The sequence below is a fragment of the Spinacia oleracea genome, chromosome 5 (genome assembly GCF_020520425.1).
Source record: "Spinacia oleracea cultivar Varoflay chromosome 5, BTI_SOV_V1, whole genome shotgun sequence".
Taxonomy (NCBI): Eukaryota; Viridiplantae; Streptophyta; class Magnoliopsida; order Caryophyllales; family Amaranthaceae; genus Spinacia; species Spinacia oleracea.
The window spans coordinates 97,757,240-97,780,831 of NC_079491.1; the positions used below are offsets into that span (position 1 = coordinate 97,757,240).

The 23,592-nt window shown below is 35.1% G+C and overlaps 2 protein-coding genes across 2 annotated transcripts; both read left to right on the top strand.

Moving 5' to 3' along the window:
* Positions 1–8,783: 8,783 nt before the first annotated feature.
* LOC110793880 (mechanosensitive ion channel protein 6) lies at positions 8,784–13,641 on the top strand. Its single transcript, XM_021998813.2, has 5 exons — positions 8,784–10,956; positions 11,483–11,606; positions 11,810–12,103; positions 12,215–12,417; positions 13,003–13,641. The coding sequence occupies exons 1-5, from the start codon at positions 9,062–9,064 to the stop codon at positions 13,289–13,291; spliced, it is 2,805 nt and encodes a 934-aa protein (XP_021854505.1). The 5' UTR covers positions 8,784–9,061; the 3' UTR covers positions 13,292–13,641.
* Positions 13,642–20,460: 6,819 nt separating this feature from the next.
* LOC110793883 (protein FAR-RED IMPAIRED RESPONSE 1-like) lies at positions 20,461–23,039 on the top strand. The gene is made up of 4 exons (XM_021998817.2): positions 20,461–20,580; positions 21,158–21,517; positions 21,826–22,438; positions 22,870–23,039. The coding sequence occupies exons 1-4, from the start codon at positions 20,461–20,463 to the stop codon at positions 23,037–23,039; spliced, it is 1,263 nt and encodes a 420-aa protein (XP_021854509.1).
* Positions 23,040–23,592: the final 553 nt, after the last annotated feature.

Here is a 23,592-nt window from a genome sequence, read left to right on the forward strand (position 1 = left end):
TGAAAAGTGATTTGCATATCCTTCATCGTCAAGTTTACCAGCTGAAATCAAATTCAGCCGAATATCTGGAACATGTCTGAAATCGTGTAGTGTAAGATTACAACCTGTATTGGTTTCCAAAAAAACATCTCCAATACCAATAAATTTGGAGGATCCATCATTTCCCATCCTTACAATTAAAACCAAAATCCCTGGTAGTGTAAGATGTGAAATAATTTATATTTGCAGTTAGATAATACGAAGCACCTGTATCAATTACCCAACTACAATCATCACTTGTTAGGTTATAAAACGCGTCATCACCTACAAAATAAATATTATCACCTACTGCTGTAGCCATGACATTTTTCTTATCTTCATTATCATTACTCCTATCATTCTTAGATCGCATGTCCCGCTTCCATATTCTACATTCACTTTGCTTATGTCCTGGCTTATGACAATAAAAGCAAGTGAACCTCTTTTTGGATTTTGATCTGCCTCTAGATTTATCTTGACTTTGGGAACCTCTATACATTGGTCTCCCACGATTTTCAACAATATGTGCTTCAGTCTGATTTGTCGAGGCAAATTCTTTCCTTCTAGCTTCTTCATTGAATAAGTTGTCTTTCACCATATCAAGGGTGAGTTTACCACTCGGAGCTGAATTGCTTAACGAGATAACAAGAGTTTCCAAGCTATCAGGTAATGAGCTGAGGAGTAATAAGGCTTGGACTTCATCTTCAATGTCCATGCTGACATTTGTTAACTTATTAACAATGCCTTTAAATTCATTCATATGTTCTGCCATAGTTTTACCTTCCTTGTTTAGAAGACGAACCAACCTTCTCACTAATGTAGCTTTGTTTAAAGATGTCTTCCTCTCATACATTGACTCAAGCTTTTTCCAAAGCTTGTAGGCATCCGTGTCATTAGCAACATGTTGAAAAATGCTTTGATCAATATGTTGTCGTATCAACCCGATCGCCTTACGATTCTCCAACTTCCATGCATCTTCGGTTTTATTTTCCGGTTTATTTTCTTCCTCGATGGGATTATACAAGTCCTTACAATAAAGGATATCCTCCATTCGAGACTTCCACATGGAATAGTTGGATGATGTCAATTTAATCATTCCTGATAGGCTTACCATCGAATCTTCCATTTGTTTATATACGATGACGTATACGTACGTATCCGGCTCTGATACCAGACTATTGGGAAATATTACAAATAATCTTGCAGCGGAAATAATATTCTTTCCCTTTCGTGTATAAACAAAATAGGCTAACAATTATATCTCTATGATATAATATAAACTCACAAAGTGTTTATGAAAAATAAACTAATATTCGATGGTATACTCTAAAAAATGTAATGTGTTTCTATATATCTGAATTATGTTACAATGTTATATTTCTGAATATTTTAACTATCAATATGATTACATATTTATAACCATCCTATTACTAAGAAACTAATGATGCAAATTATCGCAGAATAATTTGCCAATAAATGTTTCTTTCTGTCTCACTTCTCTCCTTCTTTTTCTCTCCTTTTATTTCTTTTTTTCCTTGCTAATTACATCTTCTCCAAATAAGGAGGAATAACCAACAGTTCGGGGGGGAAGTGTGTGAAGTGAAAGGGGTACCTTTAAGCTGGTGATGGTCCAAAAGCAGTCTAGACTGCCATTCATGATAGGAGGAAGTCAAAATCGCATGTTGTGATGTATCACCAAAAACATAACAACAACAAAGAGAAAAATAGAGAAAAGACAAAACTGCTTGTTGTCATATTTATTTGGACCGATTATGGATACGAACAAATGATGTAATGGTACAAAAAAAAAATTGGTATTTTTTAAATAAGAATGGTATTTGGTAAATAAAAATGGTGTTTTGTTAAAAAATGGTACTTGCTTTTTTAAAAGAAATTGTACGTTTTAAAAGAAAATGGTACTATTTTTTTAAAAAAATGGCATTTTGTAAAAGAGAAATGGTACTTCATGTCACTTTCTCTCTCCTCTTTTCTGTCATTTTCTTCTCTTTTATTTATTAATTTTGTCATATTTCTAATTTGTTTGATGTTGGTGTAATTTACGAAAATACCCCTGTGATGTGTTTGCTCACACATCACAGCATGCCCCCTTTGTAGAAAACTCTGAAGGGATTAAAAAATGTACTGTAAAAATGCAATCATTTCTCTCCTTCCAGAGAAAACAAATAAAAAAAATGAATTTGCACAACGTATTAGGATAATTCTTTAAAAGTAATATTATTATTATTATTATTATTATTATTATTATTATATATATATATATATATATAGCAATATGAAAATATATATAGGAACGGAACTACTCCGTATATAGATCGAGTTTCGAGTAATACTGTAAGTCTGTATCAAGTATATTATATTTGAAAAAAAGATGTGTCAAGATAATACGGAGTATGACAATTAATTTCGAACGATTGGAGTATTGGACAATAACGTACTCCATGCAACTATGGTTTTGGACTCTTAGAGAAATGCAAATTCATAGAAGAGTTCAAAAAACAAGTCAGAGAAACATTGACTTATGATATAAATTGGTGTGGACCTGTGGTACCAAAGTCGTCCATTTGTATGGTCGGCTAGCTGTTGTAGCCATGTTTTTGTTGACGCTTGACAGGAGGAGCCGAGCCATTTTTCCAATGTCGTATTATAAAATGTTTCTCCTACTATCATACTTTCTCCGTCTTTTAATACTCGCAACGTTTGTTAGTTTCACGCATGCCAATGCACAACTTTGATCATTTATATCTTAAATTATCTTTATGCAAAAATTATAAAAAGTTGATATTTTGAAAATATACATTGAGACGAATCTAACAAGATCCCGCATGACTATGTTTTATCTTATATAAAAAACACTACGAATAGTCAAAGTAGATTATATAAATAGTGGCAAAAGTCCAAACGTTGCGAGTATTAAAAGACGGAGGAAGTACAATACAAGGTTCTAGAACCAAGTTAATTGATATCCTATGGGCTAATAGGTTATGGCCTCTTGGTTCAATTTCAGAAAGGAGAGATTTAAATATTAAACTTATACTATCAATGCAATAAGTTATTTTTTTTTAACATGTATAATATTAAGAAGGAATTTAAAATATTTAACTTATCCTCCGGGCTAATATTGCATTGATAGTAAAAATATTCTGATGACGCATAGTATACGTGGCGCATATATGTACCAATTGAACTCCGACACGTAAGATTGTGACAATTAAATGTTGTCGTAACTTGCGACCTTTATCATCATCCTACTACAATATCCGGGTACTTGGTACGTATGACGGTATATATGAGTAAGAATTTGGGGAATAGAGGGTGAAAATAGATTGGGAATAGTTAAGTATCAATTGCAACTTCAAGAAAGTATTGACATTTAAACATTTCTCTTGTTTGTTTAGTTATGAGAATAGATTAGGATTTGATTGTGAACAAATACCAAAATTGTTAATACACATTTGACATGATCTCAATCTTCTTCCTTTTGGTTTCATTTATTGCAAATTGGTCTCTTTTTTTTTAAGTCTCAATTATCATCTCATTCCCTACCGCTCTATGGTAATAAAATTATGGGAATAAAGTCTCTTATTTCACATTTGCAATTCCACTGTCATTTCCAATCTCATTCCTAGAAAACAAACATCATATGGATTAAAACAAAACGGACGGAAAGTAAACATAAGATCAAGAAAAAGTAAACACAATATCGACAGAAAGTAAACACAAGATCGGAAAAAGTAAACACAACATCGAGTAAAAGTAAACACAATATAATCAAAAGTAAACGCAACATCGACAGAAAGTAAACACAAGATAAAAAAAAAGTAAACACAACATCGAGTAGAAGTAAACACAATATAATCAAAAGTAAACACAATATCAACATAAAGTAAACACAAGATCAGAAAAAGTAAACACAACATCGGATAAAAGTAAACAAAGAATAATTAAAAGTAAACACAGCATCGGCAAAGAGTAAACACAACATCAGAAAAAGTAAACACAACATCAACAAACGAATAAGAACTAAAAATCCTAATTTCACTTGTTCGAAAATAAAAATTGAAAAGGGGATTACCTGGGCAACGGAAGAAACGAAAAACAAATCCCAGAATATAAATTTAGAAGAAGAAGATATGAGAAAGAAGGAGGAAGAGATTGAAAGAAAAAGAGTGAGAGAATTCGCAGGGGAGGAGGGAGGAAGAGAGAGAAAGAAATTCTGAAAATTGAGGAGTTGGGGGAGGTCATTCAACGCGGATAAATTACCATTTTACCCTTACTAATTTCGAAATTTCGGGTAGCTTTACAGCCATTAGATTCAATTGATCAACGGTTGAGATTAGTTCTCAGTTCTCATCTTAATGGGTGGTTCTCACCAGATCCTGATTCTATATATATATATATACACATAGGGTGAGGTTCCTGTAAGAACCGTCTTAAGGTGAGAACTTCTCCTTACGGTGAGAACCTTTATGCATATTTTATAAACTAAATATGCATATTTTTTAAACTAAGTGTGCATAATATTTCAACTATATGTGCATCCTTTTTTTTCAAGATGAATATAATTTTTTATTTTCTGAAAACGAAAAATATGCACATTTAGTAAAAAAAATATGTACATTTAGTTTAAAAATTATGCATATTTGGTTTTCCATCCAAAAAGACATTGGTTTTCAATATAGTCAGTACTTTTTGTAAGTAATTTTCATTTTATGCGTTGGTAGAATTGTTCATATGGATTAATTAATCAACTACTAAACTAGTTTAATTTTGCTAATTATCATCCTTTATAATGTTAGCTGACAATGTTCCAAAATTACTGGGGAGTAAGCAAAGGTTTGGGTCAACCTTTTGGTTGAGACTATACCTCCTTTCACCATTAGAGAGGGGAAACAACTAAATTCTAGATTCAAGTAAAGAAATATGCCAGATCAGTTCAAGATTGCGACAGGGTTGAGCTGCGGAGGTGCAAACGCGGTGGAGGAGAGTGACAACGAGCATCACGCCATGGAAAACTGAGTTCGTCGAGGACTTTGGAGATGGTGGAGAGAGAAACCGAGCTGAGGTTGATTAAGCAGCGGATGAGCGTTAGTGGTGGAGGATGTTGGGTGTGACTGTGTGAGGAGGAGGACGATGAGAGTGTGGATGTATCATCAATGGGGGAAACGAGGTGAAGCTTGCGAAAGCATATGTGGGTTTTGATGGTGTTTGTGTTCGATCGAAGTGTCGTGGGTTTTGATGGTGTTTGTGTTGGATCGAAGTGTCGCTGGGTTTTGATGGTGTTTGTGTTTGATGATGAAGCTTGTGATTGTTTATTGTCAAGGAAATAAAAATACTCCATAATAATTAACGGCTAGGATTACAATAATGAATGGTGGGGATGAGAGTTCTCACTGTAAGAGAGGTTCTCACCTTAGGGTGGTTCTCATGTGAATATATATATATATATGTATATATATATTATTTCGATTGATACTTCCTCCCCACTTAACTTTGCGATGTTCAGAGTACTCACTTGTTAGTAATTATATATGATGATACAAATTTTATGATAGTTAGATTGTTCTCAAACTCTCTTATGCGATGTTTGGAGTACTCACTTGTTAGTAATTATATATGATTATACAAATTTTATGATAGTTAGATTGCTCTCAAACTCTCTTATGCGATGTACGGAGTACTCACTTGTTAGTAACTATATATGATGATACAAATTTTATGATAGTTAGATTGTTCTCAAACTCTCTTATGCGATGTTCGGAGTACTTACTTGTTAGTAATTATATATGATGATACAAATTTTATGATAGTTAGATTGTTCTCAAACTCTCTTATGCGATGTTCGGAGTACTCACTTGTTAGTAATTATATATGATGATACAAATTTTATGATAGTTGGACTGTTCTCAAACTCTCTTACTAAATTATTTTTCAATAAGTTTGAAAAATTATAAGTTCAATTCAAAAAACTAAAGAGAAAATCAGAAGAACATAATGCACCACCTAGTTAGAAAAACACTTCTTTTAGTAAAAACAAACCTTATTTTTACCATTACTACATGCATTTTTTTAAAGGTAGGAAAAATAACTTAGTATACGTTTCGCACGAGGGGTTTACCGGCCATAACTTCATGTGTATTGAAAAAATATTACTTTTTGTCTTTTTAATAATTTGATGTTTCACGTTTGTTAATGCAAAACTTTAGCCATTAATATATTTAATTATATATTAATTTAAATTATAAAAAGTTGATATTTTAAAAATATATATCGAGATAAATTTAACAGATTTCACATGACTTATATAATTTCTTATGTATAAATCACAAAAAGATGATACAAGAGAGTGTGTAGACATTATAAAATTGCAAACTGAGCAATGCAGAGGAAGTATAAAAATTAGTATTTTAAAAAATACACGTTGAATTGAATCTAACAAGTTTTCACATAATTATGTAAAGTACTTCAAATTCAAACTTGATCGTAAAAAATATATATAAACCTTTATGACAATTACTTTGGTTCACAAAAACCAAGTACCAGAAATAGGGTTGTTTACGAGACAATATAGCTCGCAAGCTAATCGAGCTCAACTCAATCAAAACTTGGCTCAAGTGAACTCGAGATATTTGTGACTCGAGTTCAGTTACTCTGTTACAAATTTAAAATCAATATCATAAATGATGTAAAGATACAATTAGGTCCGTTTCTGATTTTTTGGGGGCGTTAGGCGAAATAAGGGATTATGCGCCTTTCAAAAAATTTGTCTGATATATAACTGAAATATATCGTTTCACCATATATTGGGGAAGAAAGACGCATCAAAATTTTCGTTCAATCCACTACATATTCAAATTCAAATCAATAAAAAATTATTTAATCTCCTTCTAAAATTTCACTAGTCTGCTCTAAGCATTTGCAAATTATTAGTAAAATAGATAATCACTTAATTACAATATTAGGTATTCAATATAAATAATTAGGTTTGTTATTTGATCCAAATAAAATAAAATTTATTTTAGTATCAGTATCTTTATGTTAGTAGTTCTTTACTCTAGTTTTCATTAAAGAATGAAATTTAATTTTTCAATACTATCTAATATAGATTTATAGTCCATCGTACAAGTAATTTCACCCATAAATATTACATGAATTATAATTGAGTACTAAAAGCTAAACTAGATGTCAAGCACTACATAAGCAAGCTCAACGTAGACTTAGTTATGTTAAACGTAGTGATAACATGAAAGAGAGAATTTTAATAAGTTAAAAATGAAAATACCCAAAATATATACTTATAAAAAAAAAAGCTAAAAAGTAAAACGAAAATAAATGAGCGAAGCAAAGGGATGAGAGTTGTGAAATTATTGCACGCGTGCGGATTCAAATACAATCCCCAAGTCAAACATGGAAACACTTTACCACCGACCCAAAAATATTTTTTTAATCTTTAGCGTGTTTATTTAGAGCATCCACAATGGTAAGCTAATTTGACAATTAGCTTATTATGCCACATAAGATTTCAAGCTATTTTATTGTCTAGCTAATTTGTGCCCCAATGGCTAGCAACTAGCTTGTTATTTAAATTTATTCCACTTGTCCACTTGTCAATTAATTATTTGGCAATTTTGAGAGCTAGTTGTCAAGCAAATTAGCTTGTTTAAGCTAATTTGCTTGGCAAAGCTAATTTGTTATTTTCACTCCAATGGTCTATCTATTAGCTTGAAACTTTTATAAATTTCAAGCTAGTCCCTAGCTACAACCATTAGAGATGCTCTTAGTATTGAATTAATATACTACCCTGTCTATATATTTAAATTTTGAGCCCTTTTCACCCGGCCCCCTAGACGACTACACTCTCCGTCTATTCTCCGGGCCGGGGCTGGATACCATTACTAAAGTAATGTAATTTTCTATGTTGCATATAGTGGTCATGTATTTCGAGTTGCCCTACCACCGTCAACAATAATCATATCGTATTTAAATGAACCTCGAAGCTAGGGACTACTAGAACATACAGTAGTCAATTTCAATTACTCACCCATTCCACTATTTCGTTTTTACTCCTTGTCGTTTTCACTTTTATTAGTATAATCTTAACTTAAACGTTAGTACCACCACCCCTTAATCCCTTAACCACATTTTGTCTCTGAACTCAAGTATTTTATTACTAAATCCCGCAAGAGTAGGTAAACACACAATGATCTTTGACAAACAACTATTTAACCATAAAGTATTATATTCTAGTCCACACTGACCCATACTAATTTCATACCCTCAATACCTCAACCCCCAAAACAGATGTCAAAACAACACGCATCTAGTTGTTCCTCACCATTTTTCTATTACAAAGTATTATATTCGACATATTCTAATCTTCTCCCATTTGTAAACTTTTAAAGACAAAAATAAAATAAAAAACATTCCAATATGGCAAGGTAAATGAAATACAAAGTATTTCGTAAAATGCAACACTAAAATCTACTCGTATATGAATATGAACTTAAAGTAAAGCATTAATAAAATCCAATGATACATGATATTAACCTGCATTCTTAAATTAATACCAAGTATACTACAATTAATATTTATTTGTAAGCCTAAAAATTGTACTTCTATATCTTTACTTTTAAAAAAAATAACATAATCATATCAAATTGTCACGTACAATTAATTTCTCGATAGACAATATCTAATTGTCGTGTACGGAGTATATCATTACCTATACGCCAATAGGGCCATACCATACCATACCATACCCTATTACCCTGTCCTAAGACCTCAACTCCTTAAATAAATGTCAAAATTAGACGCATCTTTCCCCCCCTTGTTTCTCTCTCCTCACTTTGCTGCTGCTACTACGGAGTAATACTCAAACTCAAAACTCCAGCTCATAATTTACGGTACAACTTTCAACTTACCATAAACAACAGGTGTTCTTCTCTAATTCCCTTTCCACATTTAAAAACTCACCATTAACTTTGAATCTTTCCTTAAAAAAATTGTTCTCCAAATCCCATTAAAAATGGAAGTTTTCAAAGGGACTAGCCCTTTAAGAAAATCCTTCTCCAAAAACTCACCTCCTCCTACAACTTCAACTTTATCTTCTTCATCTTCTGCTGCAACTAAAAGTTCAACTAATAGTAATAATAATAAAAAGAAGAAAATCTCTGTTGAAGAAGAAGAGCGTCTTGGTTTACTTCAAAGTCGTAACGACCCCATGTCTACATCTTTCAACTCTGATTTCTCCGTTCACATTGAACCCTCTTCCTCCTCATCCACCGCCGCCACCACCACTAACGCCACTACTAGTACCGAAAACAACAAATCTCCGCCACCCAATGCGGTAGCCGGACTTTGTCCCCCAATCCTACGTGGGTCCAGCTACGACTTCCAGAACGACGGCGTTCCCACACCGAGAAGTACTGCTGCTAAAAACAATAACCAAACTATCAACAACATTGAAGAAGACGATGATTCATCGTCCGGGGAGTTTGATTTCCCTAAAGGTGGGGAGTTCGATTTGGAGAATCAAGGTTTATCGCCGGTGAACGAGAGTCCGGTGAATGAATACGGGAAGATGACACCGAGAACACATCATCAAACGGTGTCGTTTAAAGAGAGTGAGTTGGTTCAGAGGAGTGGACGGCCTTCTGCTGCTGCTGCTGCAGCGGTAAGCGGAAGAGACGATGGTGACCAGGTGGTTCAGTGTAGCGGCTCAAACGCGTCGTTTCAGCAGCAGAAGAAAGGGTTGATGAGGATGAAGACGAAATCAAGATTAATGGACCCACCTGAGGATGATAAAAGATCTGGGAGGTTGAATCGTTCTGGGTTTTTAGGGAAAAGCGAGGAGATTGAAGAAGATGATCCATTTGGTGAGGATTTACCAGAGGAGTATAAGAAAGGGAAGTTTGGTTTTTTTACTGTTTTACAGTGGGTTAGTTTAGTGTTAATAATTGCTGCTTTGGTTTGTAGTCTTGTGATTAAGCGTTTTAGGGTAATTACTATATGGGATATGCAATTATGGAAATGGGAAGTGATGGGATTAGTGTTAATTTGTGGTGGATTAGTTTCAGGTTGGTTAATTCATCTAGTTGTGTTCTTCATTGAGCGGAATTTCTTGCTTCGAAAGCGGGTTTTGTATTTTGTTTATGGATTGAGGAGTTCTGTGCAGAAGTTTTTGTGGTTAGGGTGGGTTTTATTAGCTTGGATTTTGATTTTGGACAAGAAAGTTGAGAAGGAGACTAAAAGTCAAGTGTTGCCTTATGTAACCAAGATTTTGATCTGTTTTATGGTAGCTACATTGATGTGGTTGGTTAAGACATTGTTGCTTAAGGTTTTAGCTATGAATTTCCATGTTGCGGCATTCTTTGATAGGATTCAGGACGCATTATTTAACCAGTATGTGATTGAGACTTTGTCTGGACCGCCGTACCTTGAGATTCAGCGTATTGCTGAGGAGGAGGAAAGGCTTGTTTCGGAGGTTCAGAAGCTTCAGAATGCTGGGGTTTATATTCCTCCTGATCTTAGAGCAAATTGTTTACCCAATGAGGGGAAGCCGGCAGGGAGTGCAAGGTCGACTGCAAGTGGCTTGCAGAGGAGTCCACGGATTGGGAAGAGTCCTAGGAGTTCTGTGATTGGGAAGAGTCCTAGGGCACCGTCTAACTCTAGGAGAGAAGAACAAGAAAAGGATGATGGAATTAGTATTGACCATTTGCACCAATGGAATCAGAAGAATGTATCTGCTTGGAATATGAAGAGGTTGATGAATATTGTGCGGAAGGGTGTTCTATCCACTCTTGATGAGCAACTTGATCCGCGCATGGAGGAAGATGAAACAGCATTGCACATTCGTAGCGAGAAGGAAGCAAAAGCTGGTGCCAAGAGGATATTCACTAATGTAGCTCCACCAGGCTCAAAGTAAGACATTATCAATGCACATAATATAGTTTCCGATTTTCTTAAAATCTTGCATATATGAGTACATCCGCTTATTAGCATAATAATATGGGCATTGAGCTGAATTCTGCTTTTCTTGGCTACAATTTGCTTCATATTTGAGATTGAACTGGTTTTGTGTTTAGCTTTCCTCTTTTATCATAGGAATTTTCCCTTTTTAACTCGGTTTGAGGACATTTACTTTGTTGTACATTGTTGAACTCAGTCTCTTGTGTCCCTTGTTTGAACCATTAATATTTCGATTTCTCTTATGAAGTAACCTTACTTTAGAAAGTAGCCAAATAGTATGTAATGTATGTTTATATGTAAGAAACTTAGATGGTTTCTTGGGTTATGCTTGTTGTTCCTATCTGTTTCGTAGTAGTCCTCTTCTGCTATCTTCCTGTTATTCTCTCCTTGAGTTTCCGGTCAGGAGTCACTGTCCTCTTCTGTCATGATATATCTTATGTAGTAATTTGTGTTCTTGTTATGTTTTTCTGTGTTGAAGACATATACAATTGGTGGACTTGACGCGTTTCCTGAGAGAAGATGAAGCACACAGGACAATAAATCTGTTTGAAGGAGCTGCTGATGGTAGAGGGATCAGTAAACGGACACTTAAAAACTGGGTGGTAAGTGATGCTATGATTCCCATCCTTCTCTCTTTTTGTTTCAGTCTTCACTTAATTGCTTCAAGTAAATTGCACATTTTGTTTGGGTAGCTAATCTAGAGAGAGTGAGCTATGTTACCTGCTCCTCTTCCTCTTTATCCCACTACCCCCACGTCCCTTTGTTTTCTTTTGTAAAGTCATCTTACTAGATTTCTATGTATCAGGTGAATGTGTTTCGAGAAAGGCGGGCTCTTGCGCTCTCTCTCAATGACACGAAGACAGCTGTAAACAAGCTTCACCATCTGGTGAATATTCTTGTTGGTATTGCTGTTATAATTATCTGGCTTCTAATCCTAGGCGTCCCCATTACTCATTTCCTGGTCTTTGTGAGCTCCCAAGTTGTTGTACTTGCCTTTATGTTTGGTAACACCTGCAAGACAACATTCGAAGCAATTATCTTTCTGTTTGTTATGCATCCATTCGATGTAGGTGACCGTTGTGAAATTGATGGAGTTCAGGTAAATTTTTTAGTCCACCTAACCAAAAATTGAAAAATATAAAATGTCAACATGTCCTTTTGCAACACATTATAATTCTTACATCTTCTTGCTTGTGTTCTTATCTCCCAGATGATTGTGGAAGAGATGAATATATTGACTACAGTGTTTCTGAGATATGACAATCAAAAAATCATTTACCCGAACAGTGTGCTAGCAACCAAGCCTATCAGTAACTACTACAGAAGTCCAGATATGGGAGACGCCATTGATTTCTGCGTCCACATCTCTACTTCGGTAGAAAAATTGTCTTTGATGAAGGAAAGAATAACAAGGTAAGCTGAAAGTTCGTTATCTTTGTCGACTGTTTAACATTCTTCTGATTGGCATAGCATAAATATCTTTCTTTAGTTCATAAATCTCCCGTCCCACCCAAAAAGACAAAAATTTCAAACTTGTGTGGTGATTTTCATTCTATATTGCTTTCAGCCTTTCCCGGGGGGTCCATAGGCATGTATACCACATCTTATTGCGCATTGGTTAATTCTGCATTTGGCTTGTAGGGTGTCATTGTCCTTTTTCTGTCCATACTTATGGAATATGAATATGTTACTCAAGCACAATCTTTAAACATCATTCCTGTACACAAGTTCCCGAATAGAAAATGGTTAACAGATATAAGAATCTGTCGTTTTCAAGAAATGTATTTGATGTTCATAAGTCCTAACTGATTGAACTTGATATATACTTCACCTGATATTAATGAAATGATTTTACTTTTACTGATTGAATTTGATGTTTAAGTTGAAAGTTGGTTGAACCTGTCTCTCAATCAGTTGAACATGTGGGGTTAATACATCTCCAAATGAAGTGAATTTAGTAGGCATTTATAATTCCTGGTTTGATTATGTGGGCTTCAGGTATATTGACAACAAGTCGGATCACTGGTACCCGGCCCCAATGATAGTGATGAGGGATGTGGATGACTTAAACAGGATAAAGTTTTCGCTGTGGGTATCACATAGGATGAATCATCAGGACATGGGAGAGAGATGGGTGAGGAGATCATTTCTTGTCGAGGAGATGATCAAGATCTTCAGAGATCTTGATATCGAGTACCGTATGTTGCCCATGGATGTCAATGTCAGAAATTTACCAGCTCTGGTTTCTGATAGGCTTCCATCTAACTGGACTGCTACTGGAAGATGATCAAGCTTGTGGAACACAGGCCGAGAGAGCAGATCTGTCAATACCTTTTGTTTGACATGCTATTGATACAAGGCGGAAATTGCTGGAAAGGTCGATGAGGTTTTTATCAACTCTCCGCTTTTTTCCCGTGGCAACAGTGAGAAGTGGCCTATAAGTTTAGAATCTTTATGTATATTAGCATCCTTTTTGTTTAGGTTTTGTGTCATTGATTAGTAGTATGATGCTTTCTTGTTCAATTTAGTACTGGTAATGTCATAATTTATCTATGAATATCCCATCAAAAAGTCATGTTAAAGTCTGTAACTTTGTTGCTTAATAGTCTTAATACGAAGTATTTAAATTAGTTTAAAGATTGTTGATGCTTTAGATGGAAATCACCTTTCCAACTGTTTTTGTATAACCATAAAAACTACCTTTAACTAAACAAAAACCAATGCCATATGCGGTATGCCACTCAACAGCTCCTGTTAATGAAAGAGACAGGCTTGTTAATTGTTATACCTTTGTGTAGGCTCAGTCAAAAATCTACCCGATTCAGGACCCGACTCAAAAATAATTGGGGTTGAACAAATTTGTTTGACCCGAAACCCCATTTTAGCTGAACCCAAAAGGTAATGGGTTAAAATTAGGCCCAATCCGTCTTGGATTCGACCGAATTAAAATCGTTGTATTTATAATAACAAATGAGATTTTCAAACACAATAAACACGTCGTTGTTATTATTGTTGGGTGTATTATGATTTTGATTCAGATTATACCCCATTGGATATGGCTACAGATAATATTCTGTGCGATTATTGTAAATTTGTGCATGTATTTTGTACATTTTATTGACTTATGATCTTTTATCCAAGTAAATTAAAAAAATATAATAAGTAGTTTAAAATCTCTCAATCCAAATTATATTGGAGCTTTAATAAAAAAAAAGTGAAGTCCAATTATATTGGACCAAGGTGTGTCTTAAAACTTAGATGATAACAATAATGAAGAGAATATGTTGTTTGATACTATGTAGAATGATACTAGAGGTGTCAAATCGGGTCACCGGATGGGTTGTGGTTTGACCCATGACAGTTCGGGTCTATTCGGTTCGGGTCAAGTTCGGGTTAAAAGTTTTCGGGATCAGATCGGGTTTGGGTCAGGTCTATTCAGTTCGGGTAAATTTCAGGTCAATTGTTGTCGGGTCCGGGTAAATTTCTGGACGGGTCAAGTTCGGTTCGGGTAAAAAACGAACCCGGTGATCCCGTGTCGGGTTGTAAACAGGTTTTGTCGGGTCAAACTAGGGCCGGGTAACTTTGGGTCGGGTAAACTTTGACTCAGGTCATTTCAGTTCGGGTCAATTCAGCACCAGTTCGATTTCGGTTCGGGTCATCTCAGTTAGGTCTCGGGTTAGATCGATTTCATTCTAGATCTTTTCAAGTCATTATCGATTAATGTTTTCATTCTATTTCTAATTAATCCAGTTATTAATCTACGTATTTACGAGTATTTTTAATTTACTAAACTACAACATCGTTATATCAATTAGAGTTTGTTTTAAGTTATAAGATGATTAATGATTATATAACGAGAACCATATGTAAACAGTAGATACACAATATATATAAATCTACAGTAGAATATAACTCTTTGAGTTGACACAAAATTCAACTTACTAAATAATAACAGTTCGGGTGGAGTTTAGGTCGGGTCAAATCGGTGTCGGTTATACAACAGTTCGGGTCAAATCAAATCGGGTCAAATCAGATATTTACCGGGTCGAATCGGTATCCGGTGAAGTTCGGTCGGGTCAAATCGGTGTCGGGTGGAGTTTGGGTGGAATCTAACCAGTGACAGGTGGAGATCGGGTCGGATCAAACTGGTTACGGGTGGAGTTCAGATCGGGTGAAACGGGTGTCGGGTAAAGTCAAATCGGTTACAGAACGGATTTCGGTCTTGAAATTTCCGGGTCAAACCAGTTCGGTTAGAGTTCGAAACAGATGGTTTTTCGGAGTCGGGTCAACTTCTGACACCTCTAAATGATACTACAAGTTGTAATATTTATAATAGTTGGGTGTAATAAGAAGGGATATGATGTTGAGTAAGACATGATGTATGATTATAGATCGTTGTTATCAGCTAGGAAACCATGTGCTGCTGTTGAGATTATTTTTGGAATTATAAATAACAATAATGTATTTTTAATTTGATACTGCAATACAAGACTCATGTCTTCCTCATTTATACATGATTCTTCCACTTGCATTATCTATTTATCTCCACCGTATACCTGTAATACATCGGGTCGGTACGTACCAAGTAACAAACGCGCAACTGGCCAATAGGTTTTGTGAGAGACTGTCTTAAGGCCATGCCAGAATATTGGCTAGCGGCAGATATGATTTAAAATTCTATTAAAGAACTAAAATTAACGCGAAATATATATTTTTTTTTGGTGTTAGCACCCGGTTCATTCTTAGAGCTAATTCGGATTCGGGGCGAGTTCTTGGTGGTTAAATTCCAGTCCCCTCCCAATTGTTATTGCGGGGGATTGAACACGAGTTCTCCCTATCAAGTTCAGCCCCAATCACCACTGAACGGTTAACTTGTATAACAGTCGATGAATAATGATCCAAAAGATATAAGAATAATTGACATAAATAATTCCAACTTTCACTCATCTTCTCAAAATAATATCAACTTTGAATTATTTTGTAATAATCCCAACTTTTGAATATATCTTTATAAAATAATTCAAACTATCAATTTGCCTATGTAAAATAGACCCAAAATGATTTAGTAATGACAAGAAAAAAAATACTTCGAATTATTTTGAGAAGGTAACCCAAAAGTTTGGATTATTTTAAAATAATCCAAAATTGGATTATTTTTAGAAAATGAGTGAAAGTTGGGATTATCCTAAACATAAAAGTTACCCGAAATATGACGTGAAAATCGTTAATCTTTATTTAGAAGCAAATGACACCATTCCGTCCTACATCTACAATATTATACAGAGGAGGAAGTCCAAATACATATCAGATATGTATTTGCTAAAACATATCACACTCAAATAAAAAGGTAAAACTAACACTAGTAGAAAAACATTTATTTGAGGCGTCACTTTTATATTAATTTGATGCGTTTTTGGCGTAGCAGCAAATGGAGGGGCAGCAAATCAATGGGTATTCATTTGCGGCGTTTGTAAACGCCGCAAATAAATGATTTATTTGCGGCGTTTTTTGTTTAAACGCCTCAAATCAATCATCTTTTTTCCACATTAATGTGTGAAAAACGCCTCAAAACAGTGATTTGCTTGGGCTATTTAGACAAAAAAAACGCCTCAAATTAACAAAAACAATATTTTTAAAAAAAATATTAAATGAAATACTAGCTATATGCCTATACCACCATCAGAAAAGCTAGCATACCACAATATAACTTCCATTAACACCATGCCACTATCATATACTATAAGTCATTGCCACCAATGCCATAACTAAATGTAATACATATTCCAATCCTTTTGAAAACAGAAAGAATATTACAACTAAAATAAACCTAATCTATGTACGTACAAAAAAAATGGCAAATTCATCTCCTTGTTTTGTTGAAATCATATATTCACTAAGAATTTACTCAACAGAAATACTCTATGTTGTTCTTCAGCTTCATACGGTATTTGGATAGAAGTTAGAGCGGGAGGCCGCGGTATCGGAAACTAGCCTTACATTTGCTTTCCCATAAGAGTCGTTATTTTGACCTTGTTTTTCTTGGAGTGCTTTATCATCTATCTGGATGGTATGATTTATATATGGGATGACGAGATTTACCAACTGCTCTTGCTCTTGCTCTCTGCAAATCTGCAATACCATTTTATTAAATAAAAATAAAAGATGTCATACTCCATAGCTTGACAACACTTAAAAGAACAAAGATTATAACCTAAGAATAATATATTTAATTTTTATGGTGCCAAGAATAGAATAAATCAATAAATGGAACGAGCTTCATAATCCTTGAGAATAAAACAATGTTGTTATTTTTTGAGGTTCTTTTCTAAGAGAAGTGAATGAGACTTTAATAAGACCATGCATATAAGGAACAATCACCAACATTAGATGGCATGAAGTTCCAAGCGAGACTTGATATTAAAAGGCACTGTCAATGTCAATGCATATCACAACGTTTTTTTATCAGTGGACTAGTTGATGGATAGTGAGGAATTTAGTGTCAATCTGGAAATCTTTTAGGTGGTCTTATAATAAAAATAATCTAATCAGAGAAGCCTGAGGAGTGTCGAGCATCTATTACAACGAAAGAAGATCAACGTACCAATGTGTCCTTTGTGTAATAAGGAATGCGAGGTAACCTCAGTATCGTTATTGCAAACCAATCTGTTACTGCATCAACCGAGAGATCTCCTTCACACCTACTTGTACAACAAGCTCATAATCAAATGGCAAAACATTACAAATGCTAGGCATATATCTCTAAGAAACTCCAATTAACTTGAATATTGAAGCTTCAATTCATAAACTACAAAGAACTCTGCATATTTGTCGGACATACATAACTAGCTAACCTAACAAGACAGTTGGATGTTTTACACCCTTGAGGAACTGCAATCAGAGAAGGAAGACCTGCAAAAACAAAATAGGTAAGCATCTAACTAAAAGAAAAACATAGATCCTACATGAGAGTTCAAAGTATGACTGACAAACAACATGGGAAGAGCGTGAAACTCGAGCTCAATACAACCTAGCAAAAAAAATAATGCAAAAACAGATAGACTGAGACTTTATTGCTGGTACAATTACAAACCGCCTCACCACACTAGAGTTGAAAAGAGTTTCAGATGTTGGAAAAATAATAAGATAGAAGCTGGAAAAATGAAGGGATTGGTGGTTTAGATTATTTTACCACACTGGAGTTGAAAAGAGTTTCAGATGTTGAGCTACTTCTCAATGATTTATCGATTCTGTTCAGTCGGTCTTGTAGACTCCTAATTTGTGCATTAAGCACTGTAGCTCAAAACTTTGTGTAGTACACCCTGTGTTAAGAGAGATATCACCAGCATTACTATTACATAGGACTCTCCAATCTAACTATTTTTGTACAACAACAAGAGTAATTAAATGAGTTAACATAAATAGTGAATCAATGAAAATAAGCAGAGAAATTAAACAACAACAAAGGAAAAAAAAACCTAATTTCCATAGAGATTAAGAATTAGAAACTAAGGGCACAAAAAAGAAAGTCCATAAGGGACACTCTGGGCAGCAAAATCGAGATGTTATTTCAATCCATTCAATCAAACTAAAAAGCATAATCCGCTCAAAAGTTTCTATTATTGAAGCTCCACTAACCAAAAAAAATCAAGGGTTAAAATTACCAATCACAAATTCATGTCAACTAACTCAAACTAGATCAAGCAAAACTGAATTCAATCACAAATATCAGGAATCGAAATGTAAACTACAATGAGCCATGAAATCTATATAATCATACAGAACATACTTTTTACCCAAAAAGATAGAAGAACATACTTGAAGAAGAGCCGACCCTTTCATTAAGAAATAACAAGGAAGCTATTCAGATTATAGACAAATATATGGATATTTACTCAAATCCTTAAAGTCCCTACACAATTTGTTACCTTAGTCCATGTAAAAGCATCTTCGGCAATACATTCTGATTGCGTTGTAGGGTTAGAGAGAGCCGTAATCAGAGGTTTCTAGACCACATTTTCAGATGTAATTAGTTAAAGAACCATATACAATATTTCTACTATATCAGACTGCAGTGAAGAGGATAGATTACCTCGTTAAAAGAGGCCATGGCCTCAATAAATTCTTTTGAAAATTGTTATCCTACTCCAGATCAATCAATACTGTCGAATTAATTTCCTACACACATAAAACACATATCTATTTACATCACAAGATACAAACATAAACCAATAAAATACACCTCATTTAGTTTAAATTTGCACCTTGATATTGGAACTGCCTTCTTCTCGTTCACTCACAACGTCAGAACCCCCGGCAACAGTGCAGTTCGCATTCCTCACTCCTCACTCCAAGCGCTAGATTGATTACCTTCACATAAAATACCTAATTCCAAAAATCAAACATAACCCACGAAAAAATAAGAATCAACCAATAAAACCCCCAAAAAATTAATATCTTATAACTAATACAGATCCATATTGTGGTTATGGAAAACTTCAAAATTATCGACAATATTGGTTGGAAAAAAACTCAAATAATTAGAGTCAAATAATCGAATAAAGAAGGAAAGTTCATGAAATTAATTTGAACGAAACAAATTATTAAAAACAAAAAATTAAGATCAGGGATCTAATAGGAGAGACAAACATACCACCAGAAAATTATGAACAAGCTAGGATCGCCGCCATTGAAGAACGAGGAGACTCAGGGGAGAGAAATAGCATAACTAAATTGATGTAAGGAAAATAATGGAAGGGAAAGGCGTGATATTGAACTTTACGAGAGTGAGAACTTGATCAATTATCACTTGTAGTTTTGAGAGGAGAGGATCTGCAATGGAGAAGGGGCTAATGGAGTTAAGGTTGTGGAGAAGCCAGGGTTTTGAAAATGTTGGAAATGAATGAACGGATAGGCGTGAGTTTTTTGGGAAATATTCCCTAATTAGTTTGAGGCGTTTAGATATTAACGCCGCTAACAAATGGTTGTTATTTGTTCGAGGCGATTTCACCCAAATCTACGCCGCAGATCAATACTCCTATACATTAAAATATTAATACACGATTTAAATTGCGGCGTCTATAGAAAAAAGCCTCACATTAATAGCCGCAAATAAATGTTTTTCTACTAGTGTAAATGGTAAATATTTTAGGGGGGAAAATCATAACGGAATAGTAAATACATATAACGGGATGATGATTTGGCATGTATGACATGGCAATTCATTTACCCCCTTTCCCTGAGTTCCTCTTTCAATTATTTGCCCAGCTTGGTTCCAAGTTCTACGACACCATCACCATTTTTGAAACCTTGCTTCTTCTTCCAGAAATTCGAACTCAGATTTTCATAAAAAAAATGTTCATCTTCTTGTTCTCCTCTTCTTCTTCATCCACATTTGAGTAATTGGTGAGCTTTCAGTTGGGGGTTAGTTTAAGTTATTCAATAATGTTAATTTCGGAAATGGAGGGCAGTGGGGCTGAAATTGGTGACGAAAATGGTGAAGGTAGTCGCGAGGTTGAAGGAGAAGAAGAAGAAGACTTCATATGGAGGTACGAACCACAATGCTCCTCCGACGAAGAGGTATGAATCTGGATCTATTCTATGAATTATCCATTCGTTTTTTTTATCAAATGGCATTCATATGTTTATGAAAATGTCATTCATTTGTTTATCAATGGAACTCCACTCCAATTTATGATGTTTTAGGGATTTTGTAGCAATCATGTTGTAGGGATTTGTAAATCATTCAATTTCGTGTTTTGAAATCCCGATTGATTGAGATTGGTGAAGTAAGTGATTTGTTAATGTGTTGATTGGTATTAATCTATTGCTTTGTATGAATTTATTGATTTTGTGAATTTATTGATTGTTGAATTAATCATTAAAAGGAATGATTGAATGAATTAATTAATCATTAAAATAAATACTGAACTTGAAAATGATGCTAATTAATAATGTAAGATTATAAAACTGATGGTAATTAATAATGTAAGATTATGACAAAGATGTGTTTGGATATTAAAGAATGATTTATTTGAGCATGATATTGGTGTGTGGTGTGTGTTCTGGTTTAATGTAATTGGTATTTGTAGTTGTTGGGTTTGGAATTGGTTGAGATTGGTAATTGTGATGGGGTTGGCTTTGAATGTAATTGTAGGAGGGTGGTGAGGATCGTTTCACAACCCCAAAAAAGCGAACGGTTGTAACTGCCTACGGGGAAGAGGAGGAAGTTCTTGAATTGAAGGTTGGTATGGTGTTTCCTGGTTGGGAGGAGATTGAACAACAGTTTAGGGGGTATACCAAACAAAAGGGTTTTGGTGTTGCCCGTCGTTGTGGTTCGTTGAAATCTTCGGTTAGCCACACAAAGGATGGTTCTGATAAAGAGAAAGGAATCGGGAAAGAGAAGCGTAATTGTTTGTGGACTTGTGAGTGCTATGGTGTGCCGGAAAGAAGGCGCAAGGTGATTGGGGATAAGGTTGCATGCGATTCACAACTCCATGAAGTAATTGGGAGTGGGGTACGCAAGTCTAAGAAATGTCAATGTCCCGTACATGTATTTGCAAGTGTAAATAAGTTAGGAGAGTGGGTGATACGTAGAGCAGTAATGGTTCATGAAAATCATCACCCCACCCCTAGTAAGTCTAGGACTATTGCTTATAACCGGAAGAAGTTTTAAGGGATCATCCTCATGTGTTGACACAAGCGAATGTATGTTCGAAATCTGGTATGTCTGTGGCTCAAACTTATAACTTAATGGCGGTGCAACGGAATGGTAGAGGTAGAATGCCTTTCCTACGGAAGGATCTTAATGATGTGGTTGCGTAGGAGAGGAAGGCTAGGGCTAGTGGTGGTGATGCGAAGGCAATGTTTGACTATTTTAAGAAGACGAAAGCAGATAATTCTGATTTTTTTCACGTGTACCGGCAAGGTGCAAATGGGATGTTGCAGGATGTTTTATGGGTTGATGCTCGTAGTAGAGCTGCTTATGAGGAGTTTGGTGATGTTGTCTTCTTTGATAGTACGTACTTAACCAATAAATATAAAATGCCGTTTGCAAACTTTGTTGGTGCAAATCATCATGGTCAGAGCATATTACTTGGATGTGCGCTTGTTTCGCATGAAAATAGTGACACATTCGAGTGGATTTTCGGTAATTGGTTAGAATGTATGGGTGGTAAAGCCACAATTGGGATCTTGACTGATCAAGATCCCGCGATGAGGAGGGCTTTGAGATCAACCATGAGCGATACATGTCATAGGTGGTGCATATGGCACATTCTTCAAAAGTTTAGTAGGAAGCTTGGAACGCCTTTAGAGTACCCCGATTTAAAGGTAGACTTGGAGCGGGCAATATATGATAGTCTAACATGTGATGAGTTCGAATTAAATTGGGCAACAGTTATGGAGAGGTACCAGGCAGATGATGATTGGCTTGAAGGTACATTCTCCCTCTTTGTATTGTATATTTATTTTGGAGATGATATTTAAATGTGAACGAGTGAAAAAAATAATCTAGAATAAAAAGGATGAGAAAATGGATTAGAAAAAAGATGAGGAAAAGGTTCACCTGATCAGTGCACCTGATCTGTGCACCTGATCAGTGCACCTGATCTGTGCACCACCCAATCTGATCACCCTAATCTGATGTACCTGTGCATGATTTTTAATCTGTGCACCTGATCTGTGCACACCACCAGATCAGTGCACCTGATCTGTGTTCCTGATCAGTGTTCCTGATCAGTGTTCATGATCAGTGCACCTGATCTGTGCAACTGATATGTGCTTTTGATCTGTGCAACTAATCTATACACCTGATGAGGTGCAACTGATCAGTTCACCTGAGTTGTTGCTGAAATTCATCTGTTCCAGGGTTGTATGCGGAAAGGAACATGTGGGTTCCTGCCTATGTGAAGCATTTATTTTGGGCTGGCATGAAGACTTCCCAACGAGTTGAAAGTATAAACAACTTTTTTGACCAATATGTACACAGGCATACTCATTTGTATGAGTTTGTTGAGGCTTACTGTGAACACTACTAGAAAACGTAACAATAACGACAACACAATAACGACGTAGGCAAAATATAGTCGTTAACGGTATAACCGCGCTACTATATTACGACCAAGGGATTAGTTCATCGTAATTGGTGAAAAAGGAAAAATAAAATATAAAAGAAAATAATATAGTCCGTCGTTATTTCCCTTTCCATAAGCGCATTATTTTATTTTCAAAGCCCGCATCGAATTTCACTCCCCTCCAAACCCAAACCTAAAACCCTCAGTTGAATAATTGAACTCGCCTCCTTTTGCAATACCGAACTTTTTATTCTAAATTTCTTTTCTTCTTCAAGTAATTATTTTACTTCATATGGGGATGTAGGGTTTGATTTATCCTCTTGGTTTAATTTTGATGAAGTTGGGTTCAGATCTAGCTGTTAAATTCACGAATGGAACAAGTCTGGTACTTTTCATATTTTTCTTTGATTTATATGGAGTACAATTATTTCTAGTTGCTATTTATGTTTGAAACTCTTTTATTTATTAAATTGCAACACGAAAAGGAGGCGATTTCATCTGAACTAGGTGATTAAAT